Source organism: Drosophila pseudoobscura, chromosome X (genome assembly GCF_009870125.1).
Source record: "Drosophila pseudoobscura strain MV-25-SWS-2005 chromosome X, UCI_Dpse_MV25, whole genome shotgun sequence".
NCBI classification, from domain to species: domain Eukaryota; kingdom Metazoa; phylum Arthropoda; class Insecta; order Diptera; family Drosophilidae; genus Drosophila; species Drosophila pseudoobscura.
Genome location: NC_046683.1, coordinates 63,624,954 through 63,650,865, shown reverse-complemented (window position 1 = coordinate 63,650,865; position 25,912 = coordinate 63,624,954). Strand labels below are relative to the sequence as shown.

The 25,912-nt window shown below is 44.7% G+C and overlaps 5 protein-coding genes and 1 long non-coding RNA gene across 10 annotated transcripts in view; 3 read left to right on the top strand and 3 right to left on the bottom strand.

Annotated features, from left to right (window-relative positions):
* Nucleotides 1–57: 57 nt before the first annotated feature.
* Nucleotides 58–2,318, top strand: LOC117184919 (uncharacterized). The gene is made up of 5 exons (XM_033384112.1): nucleotides 58–287; nucleotides 343–529; nucleotides 598–1,023; nucleotides 1,084–2,038; nucleotides 2,111–2,318. Exons 1-4 carry the CDS (start codon nucleotides 192–194, stop codon nucleotides 1,812–1,814), a joined length of 1,440 nt encoding a protein of 479 aa, XP_033240003.1. The 5' UTR covers nucleotides 58–191; the 3' UTR covers nucleotides 1,815–2,038; nucleotides 2,111–2,318.
* Nucleotides 2,072–2,761, bottom strand: LOC117184920 (uncharacterized). Its single transcript, XR_004470384.1, has 2 exons — nucleotides 2,335–2,761; nucleotides 2,072–2,271 (listed from the first exon to the last, which is right to left on the bottom strand). It is a non-coding gene; the product is annotated as an uncharacterized lncRNA (long non-coding RNA).
* Nucleotides 2,762–2,842: 81 nt separating this feature from the next.
* On the top strand, nucleotides 2,843–4,788 carry LOC6900186 (uncharacterized). The gene is made up of 4 exons (XM_002135488.3): nucleotides 2,843–3,063; nucleotides 3,131–3,317; nucleotides 3,386–3,811; nucleotides 3,872–4,788. Exons 1-4 carry the CDS (start codon nucleotides 2,968–2,970, stop codon nucleotides 4,534–4,536), a joined length of 1,374 nt encoding a protein of 457 aa, XP_002135524.3. The 5' UTR covers nucleotides 2,843–2,967; the 3' UTR covers nucleotides 4,537–4,788.
* Nucleotides 4,789–5,150: 362 nt separating this feature from the next.
* On the bottom strand, nucleotides 5,151–7,428 carry LOC4812076 (solute carrier family 35 member C2). Of its 2 annotated transcripts, none has more exons than XM_001352827.4 (4): nucleotides 7,168–7,427; nucleotides 6,397–7,094; nucleotides 6,068–6,320; nucleotides 5,151–5,994 (listed from the first exon to the last, which is right to left on the bottom strand). In XM_001352827.4, exons 2-4 carry the CDS (start codon nucleotides 7,069–7,071, stop codon nucleotides 5,417–5,419), a joined length of 1,506 nt encoding a protein of 501 aa, XP_001352863.2. In that variant the 5' UTR covers nucleotides 7,072–7,094; nucleotides 7,168–7,427; the 3' UTR covers nucleotides 5,151–5,416. The 2 variants fall into 2 exon arrangements, with proteins under 2 accessions (XP_001352863.2, XP_015043924.2); XM_015188438.2 differs by having other exon boundaries at nucleotides 5,417–5,994; nucleotides 6,397–7,097; nucleotides 7,168–7,428.
* A 745-nt stretch (nucleotides 7,429–8,173) lies between these two features.
* LOC4812267 (uncharacterized) lies at nucleotides 8,174–8,731 on the bottom strand. The gene is made up of 2 exons (XM_001352828.3): nucleotides 8,476–8,731; nucleotides 8,174–8,407 (listed from the first exon to the last, which is right to left on the bottom strand). The coding sequence occupies exons 1-2, from the start codon at nucleotides 8,588–8,590 to the stop codon at nucleotides 8,373–8,375; spliced, it is 150 nt and encodes a 49-aa protein (XP_001352864.1). The 5' UTR covers nucleotides 8,591–8,731; the 3' UTR covers nucleotides 8,174–8,372.
* Nucleotides 8,732–9,533: 802 nt separating this feature from the next.
* LOC6900187 (tight junction-associated protein 1) overlaps nucleotides 9,534–25,912 on the top strand; it is a 42,956-nt gene continuing 26,577 nt past the window's right edge. For 2 of the 4 annotated variants that reach the window (XM_033384109.1, XM_015188440.2), the window contains exons 1-2: nucleotides 22,544–22,787; nucleotides 22,857–23,312. In XM_033384109.1, coding sequence (XP_033240000.1) covers nucleotides 22,638–22,787; nucleotides 22,857–23,312 — 606 coding nt within the window. In that variant the 5' untranslated portion in view covers nucleotides 22,544–22,637. Of the gene's footprint in view, nucleotides 9,853–22,534; nucleotides 22,788–22,856; nucleotides 23,313–25,912 lie in introns of those variants that run through there. The other 2 variants (XM_015188439.2, XM_033384110.1) reach the window with 2 other exon arrangements.

The following is a 25,912-nucleotide window of genomic DNA, read 5'->3' as shown; positions in this document are numbered from 1 at the left end:
ATTAAATAAGTGCGCTGCGACAGCCGAAGTTTGGCAGCCCTGTTCTTTTAAACGACAGCACACGGCGGACGGTCACATTGACAAGAGCCGTTAGAGCGGCCATGTTTTTCTTGTTGTGTTCTTTGTAAAAAAAAAGCCGCAAGTCATAATTTTTGTAGACTGCGGAATTAGATTAATAAAACGTAATTTTGATGCAAGTGAATGAAATGGCGCCAACCACCATCGAAGAGAATGCTTTTGCATTAGGAAAGCGAGATGTACCGGATCAGTTTCAACTGGATCCCGAGGTTCGAGGCGGTGTTTTTTTGTTTTTGGTAGCTACAAACAAATGCCTACTTGCAGCGTCTCTGGAAGACGCATTGGCTCACCGTTTATGCCCAGGACATATTTGTGAACATGAAGGAGGCAGAGATGCGTCGTCGTCCCATAGTATTCAACTCCATGCAGCTGGAGGAGCGCCCCAAATTGTTGCAGCTTTGTATATTCGCAGCGCAAAAGTACAAACTGAATCGCGCCTCAGTGCATTTGGGTAAATATGTGCGAATATCCTGCTTCTATTGATCACTCACATTCCCAAATCCAATCCCACTTAACCAGGTATCTACTATATGGATTGTATGACCGACTACTACACGATTAGTAGCGAAAAACTGCCATTGCTGGCCCTCACATGTCTTCACATTGCGGCCCAGATCGAAGACAACGATGCGAGTGTGCCGCGCTACAGCGAACTGAACTGCCTGATACCTGGTTCGTTGTACACCGTTTTCGAATACAATGTGGTGGAGCGCAAGGTGCTGGCCAGCCTGAATTTTGAGCTAATGCGTCCCACCACGGCCAGCTTTGTGGAGTTTTTTGCTTGCAGCTTCCTCACGCGCAACGACTTCGCCCACTACAAGGCCATGCTGGAGAACAATCCTAGCGAGCCAAACGATCAATCGCCATTGCACTACGAAAGCTTTGCAGTCATGATGTCGGCCTTGTCGCAGCTGCTGCTCCGCCTGGCAGACTGTACATTGAGCAGTAAGCATCGAATGACTTTCCTATTAAAATCATAATCAAGTAAACTATTTTCTCTTTCAGTTACAAGTTTTGCAAACACGCGACCTTCTTTATTGGCCGCCGCCTGCATAGGAGCGGTGCGTCATCTAAGCGGACTCAAGTGCTGGTCACAGTATCTCTCCAAACTGACATCTTATCTGGAACACGAGGTTGAGCCATTGGTGAGGGAGATCACAAAGTACTATAACTGGCAGCAGAACAGCTCCGTGGCGCCCAATGCCCTGCCAACATACGTAAACATGGGCCCATCTTCGGCAGATACCATTAATCCCAATTGCTCCACAACGGACTCTGGCATTGGCGATCCGATGGTCATAGTGAAGGAATCGGTGACCGTGCAGCATGATAACATTACTGTGCAGGTGCAGAAACCTGCTGTTCCAGGGTCCGATCTAGCTGGAGTTGTTCAAGAAGAGCCGCAGGAACCAGCTGTCTTTTCTCAGGAAGAGCTGCAGATAGCAGCTGTCTTTTCTCAAGGAGAGCTGCAGAAACAAGCTGCCTTTTCTCAGGGAGAGCTGCAGATAACAGCTGTCTTTTCTCTAGCAGGTCTGCAGGAACAGACTGACTTACAATACGAAGAGCAGCAGACACAGACAACCTTAGAGCTGAATGAATTAACATTAGACTCCAAGGAAAAAGCGAAGAAATTAGATAAAGAAGTGGTCATAAAAGAACTGGAACGTGCTTTCAAGCGCAAGCGTGTAGATAATGACTGCCAAGATGAGCCGCAAGCGAAGCGTCTTACCGACTGACCAAAACACTCACAAGCTCAAGCGCACTGAAGATGATTGCTAAGCAAATAGGTTTATAATTTCATAGAAGTACCAGAAACACTTACACACTATTCTTCAAACACATACCCCACGCGGATGGGTATACTTCAAAATCATGCTGTTTCTCATGCGATATCCCCATTCAATTGTATTGAACACTCCCATATCGTAATGCATACACGATTGAAAAGTTCCAAGGACAGGTGAGCACACATGAAGTCTTATGCAATCTGTACAGTATGTAATGTATATTTATCTTCATCTATATAACCCAGGAGCGCGACATAATGCTGATTTCCACTGTGCGCTCCACTGGAGAACCCTTATATCCCATAAGCGCATGAATTTGGCCATAGCGCTCGCCCGCTCATATACGGTAGTCCCGTCTCCATCTTCTCAGCGTTGACGACAATTAGCGTCATCTCATCAACCATAGCTTTATTTCCAAATGGAATACAAATACATAAATATTAGAACGCAGAACGAACGAAAAACATACTCATTGTGGGGAAGAAATTTCATGTTTACTGTAATGGGTATGTATATATGTATATGTGTAAATTTCAATTTATAAAGAGAAATCCACATATGTTTCTCTACAAATTGGCCTTTGGTAGCCAAAATGGGGCTAGTAAAAAACTGCCAGGAAGCAGCCGCCCCTTTTATGGTGTCGCTGCGAAGAAAGAGATAGCATGAGAGAAAAAAAACGCAAAATTAGTGTTCGTAGCCGTCGTCGGACACGTCTATGTTTTTCAACACACAGAGCCCGCCAAGTCAGCAGAGTTTGATCTGTAAGTGGTAACAATCGATCATCTCTGCCCCAGGCGCCGCTCCCAGCACAACTGGTGAGCCAAACTGACGCATATATATCCCTATCTATCGTTCCCACTGCATGCTTTTCCCTTAAGACTGTCTCTGTTTTCGCAGTTTAGTAAAGTTTAATTAAATAAGTGCGCTGCGACAGCCGAAATTTGGCAGCCCTGTTCTTTTAAACGACAGCACACGGCGGACGGTCACATTGACAAGAGCCGTTAGAGCGGCCATGTTTTTCTTGTTGTGTTCTTTGTAAAAAAAAAGCCGCAAGTCATAATTTTTGTAGACTGCGGAATAAGATTAAAAAAACGTAATTTTAATGCAAGTGAATGAAATGGCGCCAACCACCATCGAAGAGAATGCTTTTGCATTAGGAAAGCGAGATGTACCGGATCAGTTTCAACTGGATCCTGAGGTTCGAGGCGGTGTTTTTTTGTTTTTTTTTTTTTTTTGGTAGCTACAAAAAAAAAACCTACTTGCAGCGTCTCTGGAAGACGCATTGGCTCACCGTTTATGCCCAGGACATATTTGTGAACATGAAGGAGGCAGAGATGCGTCGTCGTCCCATATTATTCAACTCCATGCAGCTGGAGGAGCGCCCCAAATTGTTTCAGCTTTGTCAATTCGCAGCGCAAAAGTACACACTGAATCGCGCCTCAGTACATTTGGGTAAATATGTGCGAATATCCTGCTGCTATTGATCACTCACATTCCCAAATCCAATTCCACTTAACCAGGTATCTACTATATGGATTGTATGACCGACTACTACACGATTAGTAGCGAAAAACTGCCATTGCTGGCCCTCACATGTCTTCACATTGCGGCCCAGATCGAAGACAACGATGCGAGTGTGCCGCGCTACAGCGAACTGAACTGCCTGATACCTGGTTCGTTGTACACCGTTTTCGAATACAATGTGGTGGAGCGCAAGGTGCTGGCCAGCCTGAATTTTGAGCTAATGCGTCCCACCACGGCCAGCTTTGTGGAGTTTTTTGCTTGCAGCTTCCTCACGCGCAACGACTTCGCCCACTACAAGGCCATGCTGGAGAACAATCCTAGCGAGCCAAACGATCAATCGCCATTGCACTACGAAAGCTTTGCAGTCATGATGTCGGCCTTGTCGCAGCTGCTGCTCCGCCTGGCAGACTGTACATTGAGCAGTAAGCATCGAATGACTTTCCTATTAAAATCATAATCAAGTAAACTATTTTCTCTTTCAGTTACAAGTTTTACAAACACGCGACCTTCTTTATTGGCCGCCGCCTGCATAGGAGCGGTGCGTCATCTAAGCGGACTCAAGTGCTGGTCACAGTATCTCTCCAAACTGACATCTTATCTGGAACACGAGGTTGAGCCATTGGTGAGGGAGATCACAAAGTACTATAACTGGCAGCAGAACAGCTCCGTGGCGCCCAATGCCCTGCCAACATACGTAAACATGGGCCAATCTTCGGCAGATACCATTAATCCCAATTGCTCCACAACGGACTCTGGCGTTGGGGATTCGATGGTCATAGTAAAGGAATCGGTGACCGTGCAGCAGGATATAATTACTGTGCAGGTGCAGAAACCTGCTGTTCCAGGGTCCGATCTAGCTGGAGTTGTTCAAGAAGAGCCGCCGGAACAAGCTGTCTTTTCTCAGGAAGAGCTGCAGATAGCAGCTGTCTTTTCTCTAGCAGAGCTGCAGGAAAAGACTAACTTACAATACGAAGAGCAGCAGACACAGACAACCTTAGAGCTGAATGAATTAGCATTAGACACCAAGGAAAAAGCGAAGAAATTAGATAAAGAAGTGGTCATAAAAGAACTGGAACGTGCTTTCAAGCGCAAGCGTGTAGATTATGACTGCCAAGATGAGCCGCAAGCGAAGCGTCTTACCGACTGACCAATTTCAATATATTGATTCGGTAATCAGGTTTACCGAAGACCAAAACTCACAAGCTCAAGCGCACTGAAGATGATTGCTAAGCAAATAGGTTTATAATTTCATAGAAGTACCAGAAGCACTTACACACTATTCTTTAAACACATACCCCACGCGGATGGGTATACTTCAAAATCATGCTGTTTCTCATGCGATATCCCCATTCAATTGTATTGAACACTCCCATATCGTAATGCATACACAAAAATTTCACTTTATTGTATTTTTATTGTATAATGGGAATCATTCTCTTATCAAAAAAAATATTACACACACACACTCACATAAAAAAAATCAACAATAAAAGAGTTGTTATTAACTAGACAAACAATTTTCTAAAAAACAAAATCCAATCCAATCGAGAATAGAGTCTTGAGGGGAGTTAGGAGGAGGGAGGGAATTAAGGAATGACATTGTTATCCATTTCAAAAATGCTAATACTAAATGCATTCAAAATAGTAGAGATGGAGCAAAGAACTGGAGCTGAATGCCGCGAGAATTCTTAAAAGCAAGGAACAAAACACAGTAGAGGATCGGATCTACAGGGCAGGAATACCCGCTAGACGCAGCTCCAGTTTGTATCATCAAAAATGGAAATATATAATTTTCAAGTATCGATCGTGGGGGGGTGACACTACAATTTGATATTGCTCCCAAAGGGGAAGTTCTAGCCTAATTTCAAATGCAAGAATGTTTGAGAGAAGAGGGAGACAGAGAGTGGAATTTGGGGATTAACTATCTTACTAATCTTCGGCCTAAGTGGTTCCGCAGAAACATTTTGAATTTACAACATTTACAGCACAACGTCCAGGCGCGCAGGTCCGGGCAGCCTCGCCTCGCCTCATCGCTGCATATCGCGTCGCTTGAGCACATCGAATATGACATCGGAGGAATTCTGCTTGTTGTTCAGATCATTGCCCGACTCATCCTCGGAATCGGTTTGCTCCAGCAATGGCACCGTCAACGTCGAGTGGGATCTCACATGGATGCCCGCAATGGAATTGTCTGCACCGCCGCCGCCGCCACCAGCTCCTCCCTCATTGAAGTTGTACTCCGCCGACAAATCGTCACGGTCGTTGTCCAGATGCAGGTCCTTTTGATGCTTCTCCGCATCGGCCATGGTGGAGTATTTGTGCCACAGATGGCAGGCTATGCCCGCAAGGCAGACAACCAGACCCACATAGTTGATGGGACTCAGCTGGTCCTTTTTGAGGGTGACGGCCAGGAACAGCTGGCAGATGTCCTTGAATATACCCGCTATCGAAAGCGTCAGGCTGGAGGTCTTGCACAGCACCAAGAACTCGGTGAACTCCATGAGGAACGCAAGCAGTGCCCCGAAGGTTATCCTGGCAATGGCCCACGTTATTTCATCCGTCGTATATATCTTTAGGTTCTCCGCCACATCGTAAAGCTTTACACCTGCAAGGGGAAAATGAGAGTGGGATTAGCATGGTTTCCAGTGGTTTATATGCTAAGATATACCCATACGCACCTTCAATGCCACAAACAAGCGGCAGCAGCGAGGCAATCATCCACGGCTGCATGTAGTAGATCATGTCAATCGGATTGTGCAGCCCCAGTTTTGATTTTTGCATAATAAACTGTGCGAAACTCCAGCGCAGGCCGCTGCTCAGCGAGGCAAACAGTATGAAGAAGAAGCCCAAGGCATTGAACTGCGTGGACTTGTAGGTGAACATCACCAGGCCAGCGCCAATGAGGCCCACAATAAACACCAGAGACCAGCTCTAAGAAAGGGATCGGATCGGATCGAAACGCGCATTAGCATATTTACTCCACTTCCCATATTGTAGATGGACGTACCTTCTTTTCCAATCCTAAAGCTATGGCAAACAGCAGTATAAACACTATGGTAGATGATTTGGTCATTGTGTACAGAGATATGGGCACCAGGGCCAATCCCCAGTTGGAGAAACCGATATCAATGGCACTGGCGACACCAGTGGGTGCCATTTTTCTCAGTGCCACACGCCAATCCAGCTGCACACGGGATCGACCCACGCGCAGCTTATAAATCCTACGCACGAGGGCAGCCAAAATGAATTTAAGGATTAGGTGATACGTGACAATTGTTAGGGGGAATGGCATCTCGCGATTGATGTCCGTTTGGTAGAAGGTCAGCGAAATGGAGAGCGTTAGGTAGATCATAATAATGACCAGGGTGCCAATGGCCATCTGCATAAAGCGGGCATCCGCCTGCCGCGCCATGATCTTCTCCCGTGCCGACGTGGCTGCTACGTCGCCGACTCCAAGCCCGCTACCAATGCTATTGCTGCTGTTCACGTATTTGAAGTTAGCCAGCCGTCTATCTTTGCCATTCTGCAGCGTTGTCGTTGACGTCGTCGCCTTCTTGTCCAAATTGAGCTCAATTTCCTCGCAGTCATCGTCATCAGCACAGCTGCTGCTGCCAACACCGCCGGAACCGCCGCCGCCCCCTCCACTCTGGGAATTGAGGCGCTCGTACTTTGCGGCCACCATTATCGGGGGGTTCGCTGCTGCTGCTGCTGTCGCGCAACCGTAAGAAGTTAACAAGAAAAGCCAGGCTAAAAGACAGCAAAAAACAGAAATACTCACATTACTTCTTCGTCGCTTCGTTATCTGGAAAGTTTATGGATCCATCCATATGTTTGTGTTTTGTGCAATTTCCCCGCGTCCCGCGACACGTTCCAGTGCCTGTTATCTGCGTAGGCGGCTTTGACTCAGGTTTTTGGTTGTATTGGTTTCTTCCGTTCGCCAATAAAATAAATTTACGTTTTCATTTTTGCCCCGTCCGTTTGTTTTGTTTGCTGCCAACTGTTTCAGTTATCGATAAGGCCCCCCCCGGTGGGGGCTGAAAATAACTACACGGTAACTACACATTTGCTACACTTAGCTACATAATGGGGGGAAAAAGAGGGTATGGACAAGAAGCAAAACTCCCCAGAAAATGCCACGCATGCAAAATGAATTTCACCTCATTTGCTCGATATACCTTGCCGAATTTGTCTTCAAGGTACATATATTGTTCTCACTCGCGAGGTGAGGTTCGTACGAACTTTGAAATTTGCCTTGGCTGTTTTTGCCTGTTGTCCATACCCCCTTCTATAGCACTATGTGCGTCTGGACCTCAGAACTGACGAATTATTCATGTTGCCATTCCTTCATCCATTTCCTCTTCTACTTTTCTTCGCTTTATGTATAATTGTATATTTTTCCCGTTATGCCGTTTCACTTTTATCAAGTGATTTACGATTTCATGTTGACTGCATAATCGCTGGAGCTAAGTGTTTACGCGCCTAAGGTTTGAACATTATCTATGTACAAGTCACCTTAAACCGTGACCGTACTTGCAGACCACATCTCTGTGTGAAAAAACAAAACTAAACGTGCCCAAAACGTCTCCACTGTGCCCACCCCACTCCACCTTACAGGCTGGGTGGCGTGAAGATCAAACATTTCAACTGTCAGAAGAACCCAAGAGTTTCTGGACCTAATTGACTTTTTATGTTCAATTACGACTCTTCACGGCTACTTTTTCTGTACGAAACGACGTAAACAAACGACTAAACTAATTTTGTGAACATTGGGAACAAGATGTGCATATTTGCTGGGTCATGAGACTTTAATTACACATTAAACTAGCTGTTTTTGGTCACTGTGCGTTTAAATAAATGCATTGTGTATTAATGAAGTGCCTTTCATAGTCAATTCCATCATAATTGAGTAGCTTTAACACTTAATTGATAATCTGTTTGACTGCAAGCTGCCTCGATGTCGTGCCATTTGGTTTTATTTGCTATTTAGGCAGTGTTCAACTGTTTCAGTACAATAGGAGCTGCAGATAAGAGAAAAACGGGAATGATTACACACATTTTACATAATTTTCTATGGAGAAAATTTTACCCAGCCGGATGGCGGCGCAGAGTGTGCCGAAAATGATGAAACTGAAGCGGACCTCGGATGCCACACGTTTCTGCTCCTCGGCGGGATCGGGCTGAGCTTGTTGCAGGCGGAACATGGTGCGCAGGTAAAGGGTTTCTTTATGATATTCTTAATTATTTACAATTAAATGTGTGTGATGTGTGTTCACTCTAGTTTTCTTGCACGTGCCTAATAAACAACCTCCTTGTTCTAACACACCCTGCAATAATATTCAATAAAGGCAAGAAACAGTGTTGTAGGTCGTTCTCGTTTTGTACTAACACACCATGTAAAATTCGTGTTGAAATGCCACTTAATGTCGTTTTTGACACCCTACTGAATACCAATTAAAGATCTGCATAATAATTCTGATAATTTGGGACAATAAAAACATTATTTTTCAAAAAAAGATCTGTAACGGTAATATTATCCCGTAGGCAGCATTCAATTTGCTTGAGCCAGCAACATGTGCCGTAGTTCATATGTATGTATCAAATATGTAGTTACCGTGTAAGTACCATGTACAAAATTTATATTTTTGTACATGGTAACTTTTTTGTTTACACCTTATTATAGACACAATCAAATAAAAATAGTACTTCAAGTGGAAAATAAATTCATCAATCGAATAAATGTATGTGCTCAGGGCTGAGGGTCTTAGCTAACCATTCAGTACTAAAAGGATAGTGGTAATATTTAGGAAACAGTGCTGTAGGTCGTTCCCGTTTTGGCGCTGATTGACGCACCTTCTTGTACTATCGCACCATGCAAAATGCATGTAGAAATGCCATTTACTGTCGTTTCCCTTCATGCGGCATCAGAAATCCTATGAATTTCAGACAGTAAAATAATTTTTTTCAAAAATGATCTATAACGGCAGTGTTTGGCAGTTCTCAATTGTTATTTACAAAATAGCAACAAAACCAAGGTTTGTTAAGAAGGATGTGGTGAGGTGAGCTTCGTAGCATGCCTTTCTAATGTTTCTCAGCGTTTTGCCTCGTTGTCCATACCTTTTTGCAGATTCTTTGCGCGACGCAGTCAGAGTTACTGTGGGAAAAACGTCCTGGGAAGGACACTGGATTTTGCTGCCTCAATCTTTCTCGGGCGCCGCCGCGGACAAGTCGCGTATTATTCGTACTACCACATTACATTGAATTATTTTTGGCGTTCATTGAAAATCGAAGAGTAGAAAGAAAGAACGACAGCAACAAAATGCGGTGCAGTGGCTGAATATGAATGAAATCTCGCACAGGATTTCCATCAAAAAGAGCTCTGCACAACGACAAAAGTGATATAGAAACCTTCAAACGGGTGTGAAATATCCCAGCCACCAAAAAAATGTCGACAATTGTGGAACAGGTGAGAGCCAACGAGCGCCCCGTACAGAGGAATGCACGTTACAAATCAAATTAAATTTAAATAAGAATCAAATTGGAAGGGGGGCTTCGGCGTTCCCTCCATTTCCGTTTTCTTATATAAATGAATGGAGCTTAGCTTATCAGCCATTAGGCAAAATGCTTTGGTATTTTGCTTGAAAGACCGCCTGCCGACTGCGTAACATTCAGTGTCAGTGTCTGAGACGGTCTTGCGTGTGTGTGGATGGGTGTTTTGATTGTATTTGTGTGTATCTGTGTGACTGAACGGAGAGTGTATCGGTGTGTGTGTGTGTGTGTGTGTGTGTGTGTGTGTTTGGCATGTGCCTGCCTGCTTGTTTTTTGCATTACCATGGAAACAGCATGGGCGCCCGCCCAACGTCTCGGGTACTTCCTGACGCGAAAACCCACCGTCGCCGTCGCTGTTGCCTTCGGACTGCTTTCGATTCGACAGTAAAATTCGATTAATTTCTAATCGGCAGAATCAGTGTGACAAGTGCAGACATGTCTCACACACACACACACAGGCACAATCCCTCACGTACATGTACACGTAGAGGAAAGCATACCACACCAATGGACAAATATAAATAGCTGGCATTTTGCAAACGGATTTCAATTCCCATGCCCCCACCCGCCCGAATACTCAAACACTTGGACGCGCGATGTTGCATGCAAATTTGATCTGCTCTGGTATTGGTGTTTGGTGATTTGACATTTTGCGGCACACAAAATCCTTCAAACTCTTTTCCGCCTTCGGATGGGATTTCAAGTGCAGTCACACAACTATTTGCCTGACTTGACGTCACGGAATCAAATCAAATCAAATGCCAAATGAAGAAGGACACAAATCTATCCATCTTTAAGCTATTTACAGTTTATTAATGAAGGGGTAGGTTAAGACTAGAATACCAAATCCTATATGGATATTTATTTGTTTATGGGCCCAAATCATTGTTAGGCATTGTTTAATCCTTTCCAGGTATAGGCGCGTAAGGGATTCACTTGGCAAACCTTGAACTCCACACGGCATTCAATGCTTAGCCTTCTGAACTCTTGCCAAAAGTCTTGTCTTTAATCAAAGCCCCACCGCTGGGGGAGTTGAGTTTTTGTTACCTGCAGGAATTTCCGTATAGTAATACGCTCAGTGCCGTGCCAGTCTGCTGTCGGTCTCCCTTGTCGCGCTGTCAAAGTCAGTGGAACTTTTTGTTGCATACTTCGTCGGGAGATGCGCGCATGTAGCGCGAGTCATTACGTTTTATAGACTTTATAAGAAGTTTCGTTTATGCAGTTTGCTCAAAAGTTTTTCACCTAGCCACACGGGCATCCAAGCCCATCCAGATACATACACGTACAGATACACAGATATATTTGGCATTGTTCAGGTTTTTGGAATTGTGGTGGCAAGAAGATAAACATTTCTGCAGGGTTTCGCCTCGTTTTATGGCCTGTAAGTCTGTAAGCCACATTTAAGAGTCTATACAAATGGAATACTCTCTGAATGTGGAAGAAAGTCTTAAGGGAATCGGTCTCTGGTCGCTGGTCTGATGATACTACTACCATCTCTGATCATCCCGCATTAGCACTTTTAAATTCCAGCTGAACTTCAAATGAAAGATTTTGTTGAAGCTTTAGTTGATGCCACCGCAAAGGCCAAACGCCTGCTGTATATAAGCCAGATAAACATAAGCCACAACATAAACACATATATGTATATGTATGTATGTAGAAGTGGCTGCCCCGTCAAGTGCAACACATAGGCCAACTATGCGGCCACCCTTTTCTAACCACCATAGTTGGGGCATTACGTGAGAGGCTTTCACCTCCCTTGTGCCACCCATTTGCTCGAGGTTTTTTTGTGCGCCATTTTGTCAGAGCATAAATTACAACTTCGGGCATACCTGCCCCATGCCCGGAGCGGCAGAGGGGCAGAGCGGAGAGTGAAAGAGAGTGTGGCAGGTGAGGCAAAGGGCGAAAGGCGAAAGGAGAGAGGAGAATGGAGAGCCTTTAACGTCTGTTGCTGCTGCCGTCAGTGTCGCCGGTTGTTGCCGTTGCTCCTGCTTACATAATGTTAATGATGCTGCCCCCAACCGGCAACACAGAGAGACAGCCAGAGAGGGAGAGAGAGAGGGATGGCAAAAGGGAAGCTCGTTTCATGCCGTTTGCCAAAACAAAAGTCAGAGCCCAAAGGGAGGGGAAGGACAGCCAGGTCGTTTGTGACCTCCGTGTGTACAATGGCCCTCTCTTCATTCTAGTTTACAGGATCTGCATTCTCCGGCATCCACTGGAAGGAATCCTTGTTGTTATGTTGCCTTCTCTCTCTCCCTACTTTATTCGTTGGACCACTACCGCATGAAGCAGCAAGGACCTAACAGAGATAAATGGATATTAGATGGAAGCTGAGGTGTCTGTCTTTAAAGTAGAGTTTGAATATAAAACATAGAACGAGGAGGAGTATGGAAGCAGATATAGAACTAAGATCTAAGATAGATAGATTCTATTGGTTGCTACTTTTCGACTAAAAATATTCCTAAAAGAGATCCCTAACAGCTGGAAATTGTTTATTCTAGAAATATTCATAAGAACTACCATTTAAAGCTTAAGATAAAGAATCTGAAGATCTCCTTAAAATAGTTTCATACGATTTTTGTATTTAAAAAAGTTTTCTATCTAATCGGAGGATCCTGCCGCATTTGCTTAGGATTCCAAGAACATACACGCATTTCCCAATGTCTCCTCGACCATGCCTCCAGGCTATACATATTTCAAGTGTAATTTTATTTCCTTTGTGCTGTTTCCTCTGTTCGGAAATTGGTCATACGCGTACTCGTATCTTTGGTCCTGTATTTGTTCGTATCTTCCAAAGGGGTATATGTATATCGTTTCAGTTTCGGTTTCGGTATCCGTTTCCACTTTCCACTTTCCTTTCATATTTTTTAATGCTGCCCCATGCATAATATTTCAATTTGGCGGTGCAACAAAAGAGTTTTCCTTGGTGAGTCACACGGCGTATGCGTAATGTGCCAGAGAGAGGGGGGGAGGCGAGGGGCATTTGGCATGGAGCAGCCCCATCAGCATATATGTACGGAGTATCCCCAAGGATACGGCTGCTCGTTATGCTTATTTGCTCACATATACAGCTGCAGAAACAGTTGCATGATGCACACGAATGTGGCAAGGAAATTGCCCCAAAGGTCCAGGACATCCACAGCGAACGAGACGGAGCGAAAATGGGGAGGGAAGGGGGAGTGTGCGGGAGACACATATACAGCTGCAGGGTTCATGGCCCTGCCACTGACCGCCAATGGACTGTGTGTGTGTGTACGGGGGCATGCAGCATGTGGCAGGGCCATAAAATTGCTTGCCCTTCCATGTGCATCCTTGATGTGATCATTCTGCCCCATGCCCCCATGCCCCGTGCCCCGTGCCCCGTGCCCCTTGTAGCACATGTTCAAGGTCAAATTTAGTCGTTTTGATTTAATTTATTGTTGCATCCATAAAAAGAAGAAGGCAAAATCCGCCCAAAACCAAAAACACCTGCTCCACACGCCGCCTGCCTGTGCCGCACACTCTCTCAGCCCCTCGCCCGCCCCCCCGCTCGCTTTGTGGCACAGTCGACGGTCCGCCTACCGTTCGCCTTGTTGCTTTGCCACAAAAGGCAATATTTTGCTTGTCTGCCTCTATTTATCTTCTCCTTTGTCTCTGGTTCGTATTTTGATTGCTTTTCCACACTTGCTCCCCCATTGGTGGCACTGCCACTGCCACTGCCACTGCCACACGCCTCCCACATTTCTCCCCGAATTTCATTTGAGGTGACTCAATGTCTTGCTCATTTCCTTTTTCTTATAGACAAAAACTATACATCTGTGTGTGTGTGTGTGTGGCAGAGAGGTTTTCCTTTATCTGTCTGAGAGAGAGACAAAGCGAGAGAGTGAGAGATGATGGAAAAGTTCCAAGTGTATGACTTCATATGACTCCATTCTGCCATTCTGCCATTCTACCATTCTTCATTCTGTTGAATTTCCTTTCGGATTTTCATTTTGTGTTTGGCTTTGCCTTTGCTTTCCCCCAATGATTAGCATTCTTCTTTTTGGGGAGAGGAGGAGAGATCTTTGTCCATCGAAGAAATCAATTATTTGGGAACAGAGAACGAACAACGAACGATTGATTGGAAGACTGCTGAATGGCTGAATCTCTCAGGGGCACACAGATAGAGGTCTTGGACTAATCATCTATTTCCATAGATTCTTACAGCATTTCTGGCAGGGTAATTTCTTGCCAAGATCTTATATGAGGCACCAAAAAGCTGGCCTCTGGGTTGGGTTCTATGGTTCCTCTCCGATCGCGCCACTCGTCAATCCATTGGGCAGCCGAGTCGGTCCCCGGAATCCAATAACAAAATACACAGTCCTGGGCGAGGCTTTAAGATGAAGAAGTGGCGGGGTTTAAGGCTACTCTTAAGGGTCCTAGGATATAGTAATTAAAGGTTTCTTAGAGTAGTTTTGGTTTCGTTTGGAAACATTGGGAAATTCTTTGCTTAAAGATCTACCAAAACCAAAGCAAACCAAAGAAATATCTTGAAATATTCCATCCCGTATCGAATCAATATTTTCATAACTTCCTTGAGGAAAAGTAAGTTTGCTTCATCTTTTATTCATTAAATCCTTAATGTGTGTGTTCCCGCCCTTTTGTTTGCGTGTTTTCTTAATCAGGGCCCCTGCCCTGCCCCCCTGCCCCCCTGTTGGCACCACAATTGGCACCACATTAACTGTTATCTCCCCCCTTACCCCCCTCACCCCCTCACCTGCTCCAGATATCTCCCTCTTGGATTTCAGTGAACTTCGATTGCGTTTGCTGTCTGTTTTTGATAGCTGCAAATATTTTCATTTTCTCATCATTTTCTTCTCTCCTTCTCGCTCTCTCTCCCTCTATCTTTTACTCCTGCTTCTCATGTGTGTGTGTGCGTGAGTTCTTTTCTCATTTTCGTGATTTTATTACTTTTACTTTTTACGATTTATTTGCTGAAATTGCTTATTTCCCTTTTTGGCTTTGCCATCGGCGAAGCCAAAAAGGGCCGCAAAAAATACGAGCAGCAGCAGTAGCCAAAGGAAATTGGCATCGGGGCGGCATCGCTGGCTTCGGGGGTTTTGATTGTTATTATTGCCACAGCCACTGCCACTGCCACAGCCAGGACTACTCTTTCATTGTCTTTGGACTCGCATTCGTATACCCCACATATGTCCTCTATGGCTATGGCTGGGGGGTAGGGGGGGTTGGGGGGGTCTCTGGCTTTGGCAAATTCAATCAACGTTTTGTTTTTTAATCGATTCCGCTTGGCACTTGCCTGGGATTGGCTTTGACTACGGTTCGTTCTAGCTCGCATACTATCTTGCAACATGCAGTCGCATTGGTCCTTCAGCCAATGTATGTTGCGCTCCACAGTCATGTTTCGTCCTTGCATTGCTCTTTCTCGCTGTACATGGGATATTCCCTCTTGGTTTTCCGGCTGTTTTTAACATTAATCATACGCCACGTTGCACTCACATAAATAGTCATAGTGCCTCTCCGTTCCTGCCGCACTCCCTGCCTCTCACTCTCTCCCTCTCTTCTGAGGACTGCATTCAGTGGCACAACTCAAAGCTGACATTGCACACGGATTTTCCAAGTCTCTGAACACACACACAGAGCCAGCGATAATGGTGGCATGCAGCGCGGGGGCACATGAGCCGGAAGCAACTGAAAGACAAATAATTCCACAGAGATAGCGGGGCTACAGCCACCCCTCGACCTTCCACAATTTGGCTAGCAAATAATTTAAATTTCAATTAAAATGATTAGAGAATTTCCCGCAATGCCCCCCCCCCCCATTTTGGGATATATATTTCATCGCTATTCCATTTTTGCATAATTTATTTACTCTAACAAGATTTTTCGAAATTTTAATTTTCCCAAAAATGTGCCTCCAATCAATTTTCACCCCCCAAAAAAAAAAAAAAAACTCCAAAATAAAATAAAAAAATAAATTTGGGTTTCGAATTTGCGTAATTGACTAGAAATTGGAATTAGGATTATATATGTGGGATATTCACGTATGACAGGCGGATGTATGTGTGTGTGTGTGTGTGGTTCAACCTCTCGTCTGCCCCACTTTGTGGCAGGCGGCCCTCCCTATCCACTTTCTGCCTCCACCATTTTGTGCCGCACAATTTGCCAAATTGCACAGAATACGTTCCCTGTTCGGCGATGATGATGGTACTATAATAGAGGCCTGGGCTTGCCCATCGAACTATCGACTAGGCCACACCCTATAACTGGAAGATAATGCCCCAAGGTGCCCCTGTTGCAGTATACCCAGAGACCTTACGTTTACTGGCAGTACAGCGCAAAAATTTCACCTAAAAATTGCTATCTAAATTGCAAATTTTGCGGTCGCCGTAATTGAAAAACATAAACCGGCAACCGGCAACCGACATGGGGTACCACTCGGCTGCTCCCCTAACAGACTGTTGGCCCCTCCACTCCCCTCCACTCCACTCCCCCCCACTCCATTCCGTTCCTCTCCTTCTGCGGTATACATCCGGCTACCGGGTTTCAGCCATTTTTAGTTATGCAGCCATGGGCAGCAAATTAAATGAAAATCGCGTCTAAAAATAGCAAAAGCGAATGTGTCGCAAGCAGAGAACAGAGATATCCCATAGAGATATATAGTCCCCACCACCACCACCGGCTCCGCCGCTGCCGCCGCCCCTGGGACCATCGTGTCCCTCCCTATAGATCCCTCATCTTTTCAGTCGCACAATTACAAAAGCTTTCGGGAAAAATGCCTCAATTTACAGCAAAATGGCCGTCATCGATTTCCGCTTTCGTGTTATTCGATATATATTTCCTCCCCCCCCCCCCCCCCCCCCAGGAAGGGGTGCAAGGGAAGGGTTCGATTGGGTACTGAAATGTGCGTGTATTTTGGTGGGAAATGATTTCTCCATTCTCCATTTGGTTGGCTTTTCATTTTTATGTATTTGACATTTTGTGCGCTATGCGTTCAAAATGTCATCAAAATATACATAAATTTCATCTGTGTTACATGCCACATGTGCGTGTGTGTGTGTGCAGCTCAATATTTGCCCGCATTAAACTGTAGAATGTATTAACATAATGTGTCACTCGGAAAATATGTACCCAAACAGAGGCACAGGCACGGAGCACGGAGCACACAGCAGAGGGGGGTCGGGGAGGGGGGATGGACCACTGCTGTGGGGATAAAGATAATGCACAGTGGTACTAAAGTTTAGCCAGAGATTATTGTGGAATATTTGTCTTTTAAAGGTCCCAAGGGGCCGGGCCCGAGTTGAAAATCTAAAGGATTATGCCTTACATATGCCTTTTATCCTTGGGCAGCTAATAACCTAATTAAAATTGATTCGATCACGCTTTAATTTAATCCACTTGAGGCCACAAATTAGCAGCAAATAATTAATTGCAACTTTAGCCGCCAGAAGGAAGTACTTAATGTCCCTTTCCCGGCCGTCCTGGACATTTCTTTTCTTTCAACACTTGTAATTAAGCCCCAGGCAGGACACTGGCACAAAAGAGCCTTTCTCTCACATCGAATGCTATAGATATTTATCCAGCTTTCAACCATTATCCTTATTACACCCAGACCCAGACCCGCACCCAACCATCCGTCATCGCATTGCGAAAAGTCATCGAGAACTTTTAGTTGAGTGAAAAATATGAGGACAAGTTTGACGTAACGTAGCAGTCAGAGACGGAGACGGAGACGGAGAAGGAGAAGGAGACAACTGTCACGGCAACTGAAGTTGAAGGCATTTTTCCAGCTGAGGGATTTCGCCAGAGCCCAGGCGCTCTCTCTCTCTCTTGTTTCCATTCCTTCAGCTGTCAGTTGCTTCCGCCGCTTAAGCAGCACACATGAATAGGGAAGAGCCAGGACCTTAGATGGGGCCACGAGCACACATAGGAGGAGCCAGAGCCATGGATAGGGCCACAGACTGAGGCACGTCACGTATGTTATTGTGCCCAAGCATTCGCATAAACATTCCGTCACTGTGCCCCCCAAAAGCTCCGTGCTCCGTGCTCCTTGCTCCTCGCCATCCAGGACATTGGCATTGACAGGCTCGCGTCGTTGTGCGTTAAATGTCAGCGATGCCTTGGAGAATCAGGAGGACAGAGCCACACCACCACACCGCTGCTGGGGTCACACCAATTGACCTTCCATCCCATTCATCACTGGCCGTATGCCCCGCACCGCCACAAAAAATATTGTTTACAGAAGTGTCTTCCCTCGACAAGCACTCGCCGAGGGATATCCATGGATGTTTACCGCATTTGCTTATCGATTGAAGAAAGTTACGCGGGTTTTTGGTTACTGAAAAAACAGACCAACAAAAAAAAAAATAAAACCACTTGGGACTGGGATTGTGGGTTGTCCAGGGGTGGGGGCGGGGGCGGCAGGCAAAGTCTGATCTGTAATTATCCCCTGAAATGAGGCTGAACCCGAGCCCAGCTGGGAGCCAAGGTCAATCAGGCAGAAAGGCAAGGAAAAGGTCCCCGAAAACGCCATACATCGTAATGATGGGAATTACACTGATATTCATGGCGCCTCACAGACGCCGCCTCCGCCTCTGCCACTTCCGCTTCGCGTTTTTAATCCTTTGATGGTCCTGCAGGGGGTGTGGCAGGAGGGTGTGCAAAATGAGCAGCCAAATAACTGTAAATAAGCGGAAAAGGAATGCGACAACATCCTCAATGAGGTTGATAACCGAATTCTTGCTCGTTTCGCTGCTCATTTTCTCCGTTTCGGCAACAAATGAAGAAGGACAGAAAAATGCCACTGTACTAATGAAAGACTTGAGCAACATAATAAATAATGACAACTCCATTCCGCCCACTCTCTCTGTGCCCCACAAGCACCACTCATTACTTTCCTGTCTCTCCGCCAATACGACGAAGGAGAGGATGACAATTAGAAAACGGTTTCGGAAAGTCATGCACTGGCCAGGGTTTTCCCCAGTCTGAAGTCTGAGTCTGAAGTTTTCTTTAACCAAGAAAAATGAGCAGCTGAAAAGTGTTGAAGAGGGCTTTGACGGAAAACAAAAGCTCTACAGAAAACAGCTCCTTCAAGTGGTTATGTGTGCGTGGGCTGAGGTCCTTTAACCTGGTAAAAAAAAGTTTAAAGTTGGGAGTTTAAGGTTATTTTGGAGCGATTTGTTTATGTGGCAGGGGAAGACTGGAGGCTGAAGGATGAAGGATGATGTGTCTAAGGAAAAGACAAGTTTAGCACCTCATGACTCAATTAATATTTTGAAAGTTTGTTCAAGTTTTTTTAAAGGAGCCCTGGTCTCCGCAAATGTAAACATAAATTCAATTACAAAATAAGAATTGACAACAAAATGTAAAGGAAATATAAATATTCAAATAAAGGGTTTTCACTTACATATTGACATTCCGGTGATAATATTTCATCTAAATATAGTTTATATCTAAAATAAATATATTTTATATTTAAAAAATATATATTTCCCAAAAATGTAATTTAATTTATTTATTTTTGTACTTAAATTAAATATGGAACGTATTAAAAACAAGGTTTTAAATATAAAACACTTTAAAATAAATATATATTATATTTAAAAGAAATGTATTTAATAATTTAATTATATATTTCCTACAAATGTATTTTAATATATTCATTTTAAAGTGTTTTATATTTAGATTGAATATGAAACGTATTAAAAATACTTTTTTAAATATAAAACACTTTAAAATAAATATATATTATATTTTAAATAAATATATTTTCTACAAACGCAATTTAATATTTTTATACAATATATACAATATATTCATTTTAAAATGTTTTATATTTAGATTAAATATGGAACGTATTAAAAATAAGTTTCTAAATATAAAAAACTTTTAAATGCATATATTTCATATTTAAAATAAATTCCTAAAAATCCTAAACATTTTTAAAAATTATTTATTTTGAAGTGTCTTTTTTACAAATTAAAAAAAATTTAATAATTTTGGAATACGTTTATATTTAGTTCAAAGTGAATTCTATTAAATTCAAATATTTTTTTTATATAAAAACCGAAATTTTTTTTTAAATATTACTCAGTGTAGAGCTAATGGAAAAAGGTATAGAGAAAAATGAATTAAAAAACTTTGACAAAGAAAAGTATAGATCTTAGGGTTTTTAAAGGATGTCTTTAGTTAAAATATAAACTTTTTTTGAATAGATTCAAATATTAGGTTGGGTTTTCAGAGATAAAGTGGGTAAAAATCATATGAAATTATATAGAAATAGCGATCTGAAATTTGTGGTTAAAAATACCCATTTTGACTGGTTTTAAGTTAAGGACTTTCTACAATAGTCCCATAAATAAAGCAGGCCCCACCACATCGCTGATATTTACTCTTTTATCAAATGATTGTAATATAAAAAAAAAAACGACAACCGGCTGCATTTATTATTCAATTTATGGCATAATCCTTTTTGATAACAACAATTAAAAAGATTCAACAACAACAACAACTACAACAACAACAACAAAAAAGCGACAAGTGCACACCATCCATCAGGATGTTAAATCATTTGTGTTTGATCAGAAAAAGGCAGCAAGCATTTAATAAATTATTTGAAAAACATGCACAAAAAAAAACAACAACAAAAAACAACAAACATGAACGATGACAAAAAATGTTGGTAAAACATAAAACATAAAACATGAGGCAGGCCACACACGAAAATGGTTTTAATAACCCAAAACCGAAACGAAAACCAAAATCAAAAACAAATCATACGGCTAGAGGGGATAGAGGGGCTAGAGGGGGCCAGCGGGGAGGGCAGGGAAAAAACATAACTTTCCAAAAATGGCACAGCATGTTTTCCCCCAAACATTTTCCCACATATCATAGACATAAACTCTGGGGGCAAACTTTTGGAAGGCCACACCACCAGCGGCAGGACTCTCGGACCCCCGTACCCCCCCCCCCCCCGCCCCCTCCCCACGCCCCCTCTGCCATGGACACTTTAACTGGTTCCGTTTTAATTGTTGCCGCCTTCTTCCGCTCGGAAAATGGTTTCTAAATTAATTAATAGCATTGTCTGTCTTTGGCAATTTGCCACGCCCCTCCCCCACACACACACACACATTTACACTCAAACAAACTATAAATTGAATTTTCTTATGCGTTAGCACAAAATGCCAAAGAAAGGCAGACAGAAAGAGAGAGCGATAGAGCGATAGAGATATGTGTGTGTGTGTGTGTTTGTGTGCGTGGGAGAAGAAAAATGATTTTCTTTGTGGAAACGACGAACCCGTTAAAGCCCAGCAAAAAAAATGAAGAAGGAAGAGCCGCCTCGAAAGAGGCCAAGTCAGCGAAGAAGCCAAGTAACTTTCCAGCCCGAAAATCCTTTTTTAATTAAATTTTCTGTACATTTTGCAGTTTTTAGGTTTGAGGAGCAGTCTGAGAGGGGGGGGGGGAGAGCATGTGACGAAAGGAAAGCTCATATGCGATGCGCGGAGGGAGGGGGGGGAGGAGCTGGGGGTTTGGAGTTGACGGAGTAACCAAAGATAAAGTTTCCACACTGGCGACATTCTGGCTTGCACTCTGTCCCCCGTCCCCCGTCCGCCCGTCCCCCCGTCTTTTTTAGCCAAGTTAATCCAATTAGTTGTTTGAGAATGTAGTTTGCACTTTGATTTTGAGCCACGACATCTGCGTCTCGCCAGACGTCCCGTCCCGTCCCGCCTGCGGCTGTGGCAAGGATTCTTGGCTCCCAAGGAAGTTCTGCCAGATCCGGTGTGTCCGGACTCCGGACTCCGGACCCCGGAGATGGATGAGTATTGATATTGATAGCTCCGGAGCTCAGACCATTATGGATGACCTGAGGCTGCAGCTGGAGCTGCGTATCGGATGACAAGGCTTTCGAGCCTTGGCAGGATGAGAGATTTGTTTGTTTGCTTCGAACTTTAATGAAATCTAGCGTAGTTTCGAAGCATCAAAAATAGTTTTAGTCTCGCTTTGGCATTGATAAGAATGACTTTGAAGCTCTCCCTCTCTCTCCGATGCCAGCTCTCTTTGGCTCTAATCTCTCGCCCTCTGCCGCTCTATATGGCCCCTCGGTGATCTATCTCTCTCTCTGCCGCTCCATATGGCTCTGCTTGGGCTGTCTCTTCGGCGTGTACAGCGTTTACAGCCGCCGCTTATCAGTTGCTGACAGAAAGCTAGCCCCAGATCCCATCCGAATGCACGCTACCCCGACAACTGCAGGGAGTATCGAACAGGCACAGCCCCTTCTACATGTGGCTCTCCAATCCATGCCTATCTACCAATGAACATGTTAGGGCATTGCACGCTTCGCTCTGGCGGAACGCATTGTCTTATCTGCCGGCAGATGCTGCTGTGTACGGGTTGGACACACAGTACACGTATTGCCTCTCCCCCCACAGCCCACACCCCCGCTAAGGCCCACAAATTTATGGGCATGACGTGCATTTTTATGACATGAAATGCTCCGAGCTCCACGCCGCTCGCTCCCAGAGCTCGAAGCTTTTTGAAATGTTATTTAAAATAAAACCCCAAACGAAAAACCGATGGATGGCAGAGCACAGGAGGAAAGAGCAGGAGAGAGAGAGAGGCAGAAAGAGATCCATCCGCTTGTAATACACGTACAATGCTGATGCTCCCCTCGGGCAGGGCGTGCTTTCAGTAGCGTTTTTGCAGCAGCCCAGCCACAGCCGAAACTGTATGACACTTTGCGTCGTCGAGTCGTCCAGTCGTCCAGTCGTCCAGTCGTCTGTCCAACGTCCGTCCGACCATCTGGTATATGCGTGGAACGCACCCACACAAAAGTGCCACACAGAACCCCACTCAACGCCAGCCACTCGTCGGACGGAAGTAAAATTAATTACAAAATATTTTCTGCTCATAATTTCATTTTGTGTGTGTGTGCCTCTTTCTCTGCAGGCTGCCACAGCGGCAACAGCAGCAGCAGCAGCAGAAGCATCCACAGCATCATCGGTGGTGGCATCCACGCCTCCCATCACCGCCACCGTCACCGTCACCGCCACGGCAGTGGCATTATCCGGCTCACCCACAACAGCCGCGCAGGAAATTGAACAACTGCAACAGGCATTAATCGAGAAACAGTCACAGCTTTACGCCCTGGAATCCGCGTGCCTGCGCGAAACGGAACGCCAGGTGGAGCTCGAGGACAGCGTGATAGCGTGGCAGGACAAGTACGATCGCCTCTACGAGTCGCACAAGCGGGTCCAGAAGGTCAATCAGAGTCTCGAGGACAAGATGCTGAAGCTGGTCGACAGGAACGCCAGCGAACGGGCCCAGCTGACGAGCGATGTGGCCACGCTGAGCGTGCGGCTGGCCCAGGCCAACTTCAACATTGCCAAGCTGCAGAGGGAAATCGTGAGTAGCATATCCAATTAATATTTCAGATTTAAGATTAACATTTAATACACAAAATTGAGGGGACCAAGCAATCCAGGGCCACACTCTAACAGAGGGACCTCCAGGCTGCCCTCAACTATATTCCATAGAAATATCTATCTAATTTGAATATATTTACGCGTAAAGGCAATCGGAATTCCAAGGAGAGCTTAAGGCATGACCAGGAAGGCTTAAACTTCAACAAGACTCCCGATTTTATATGGATTCCTTTGACAGTGCCTCCTTTGCTGTTCCAGATTGCTAGAAAACTTAAGATAAACGAAGCTGAAGCCCAGAACGGCTCTCTATTCCAATCCAAGGGGTTTTGGACCTTATAGAGTGCTCTATTCTTCTTGGTATTTCCCCCGAAACAAAGCAAACAAATATTTATACCTATACCCTATAAGCTTGAGGCGAGTTTATGCCAATTTCTGGACTTCCTGTGGTGTCTTTGGGGCTGCGTAATGGCCATCAGGGATTTCGTGTTTCTCCAAACAAAAAAACACCTTGGTTCCGAGCTCATTCTTTGACAATTTCCTTCGAAAGCAACCCCCGAAAAGAGCTTAAAGTGGATTTCCGATTTAGCCAGAAGTACCGGCGTACCATCTGCCTTTCGCCAGTTAAAGCCGCATCTATAGTTTCCACCCAATCCCCCTTCTGCCCACTAATTGGCCACCAAGTTCTGAGAGGAAACACAAACAAACTCGAGACGACGTTAAGGGGGGGAGGTCTTGGGTTTTCGGGTGCAGACTTTAAGCTGAGGGGAAAGTCTAAGCAAATGAAAAGCGGCAAAGCGTTACAAAACTCTGGAGTTGCACTTCTACTTAGGACAACTTTCTCCCTCTCTCTCTCTGTCCTCTTCGTTTTGGTAGTGTGGAAAACTAGAAAACTTTTCCAATTCAGTTTGTTTTTGCCATGCTGTGAAAAATACTGAATATCTGCTTGGCAAAAAAGTTTTCAATTAACGCAAAACAGCTAAAATGCACTTGAGAGAGCCACCCAAAAAGGGGGTGGGGGGGGGGGGGGGGAAGGGTGGATTGTGTGGGGGACAAACTATGAGCGAAAGACTGGCAGAAACGATGACAGAAGGACTGTGGAAAATGCAATGAAACGCAGGAGTAAAAGAGCGTTCTGCTCAGGCAAGGGGGGTACGTGGGGGGGAAACCTTTTAACGTAGGTGTCCTGCGGGTGTCCTAGGTGTTTGGGCCATGTTCCGAACAATTAGTGAGGCATTGGCCAAAGGAGGAGAGTGTCCCACCCGACCAGCAGGCGGCCAGCAGAAAAGCGGTTGTGCTTGGGCGAGGGGTGGGGGGTGCAGTGCCGCTTTATTAACTTGTTTTTTTTCGCCCTCTTTTGTGCTTTTTTGTTTTCTCTTTTTTCTCGTTTTTTTTTTTTTGTTGCTTTTCTGTTGCGTCGAGTGTTTGCGCAAATTAATACTTAAAAAGCATTTCCACCTCTTCACAAGTTGCGCAGTTTTCTGTTACGTTACGCTTGACTTTGCTTTTGTTTGGCGCCCCCACTCTCTGTGCAGCATTTTGTTGCAAGTATATTCTGAAGGAGGCGCCTCCAAGTATGCAATACTCTTCAAGCGGTTTCGGGCTGTGTCTGTGTCTGAGTGATGTGTGTGTGTGTTGGCTCTTGAAGGGTTTTCGGGGATAGTCGAGTGCAAAAGGCTACTCGGATACATGATATACTCGAAATGCTTATAGATACTCGTATTTAGGGTTTCGATTCAATATCCGCTCAAAATGGCGACATTGAAGTGTCATACATGGAATTATTTGGAGTTTTCGCCCTGCCAAATGATATTTTGTTGCAATTTTAAAGTAATTTGGCATCGATTTTAATGCCCATTCTTTTTTTTTTTTTGTTTGTTCGATTTTCAGCCAATATTTGCCCCATCCGAAAAGTCGGCTCTCAATGACAGAAAAACAGAGTGACAGCTGGCCGGAAAAGCAACAACAATGTCAATAACCTTTTTGCCAGTTTTCGTGCATTTTGTTCCAACAATTTTTGTTTGTGTCTCCTCCGCCCTGGCCCTGCCGCATTCTTGGCTCTGATAAAAAATCAGCACTTGGTCATGGACTGTCGCTGCGTCACGTGCGCTGACTGGCGGATCTCTCCTGATGCCATTTACCTTCTGGCAACAGCCACGTTGTTGTCCTCTTCTCTGTGCCTTCCGTTCTTCTCTCTCTCTCTCTCTCTCTCTCTCTCTCTGTCTCTCTCTACCTTGCTGTCTGTTTTGGCCATGGTTCGTTAATCTGACAGTGGCTTTTTGCATGATAGCTCGGCATTTCCGTTGCAAAACACTTAGTCGCATACTCGTCCGATGCTTCAGCTTTTAGCTTTTCCTCTCTTTCCCCCCTCTCCTCTCGTCTCTCCTCGCTCTTGCTCTGTCGCTCTCCCTCCATGTGTGAGTGTCCTGTAATCCTCCTCTGGGCCATCGTCCTTCATTGTTGTCTGCTATTATTGTTTACCATTCTTACTGAAACAGGAGCGAGCAGGCGGTGGGCGGGCGGTACGGGCAGGGAAATCGCAGGCAAAATTGATGATGGTGGAAGAAAGGCGGAGGCGCAGAA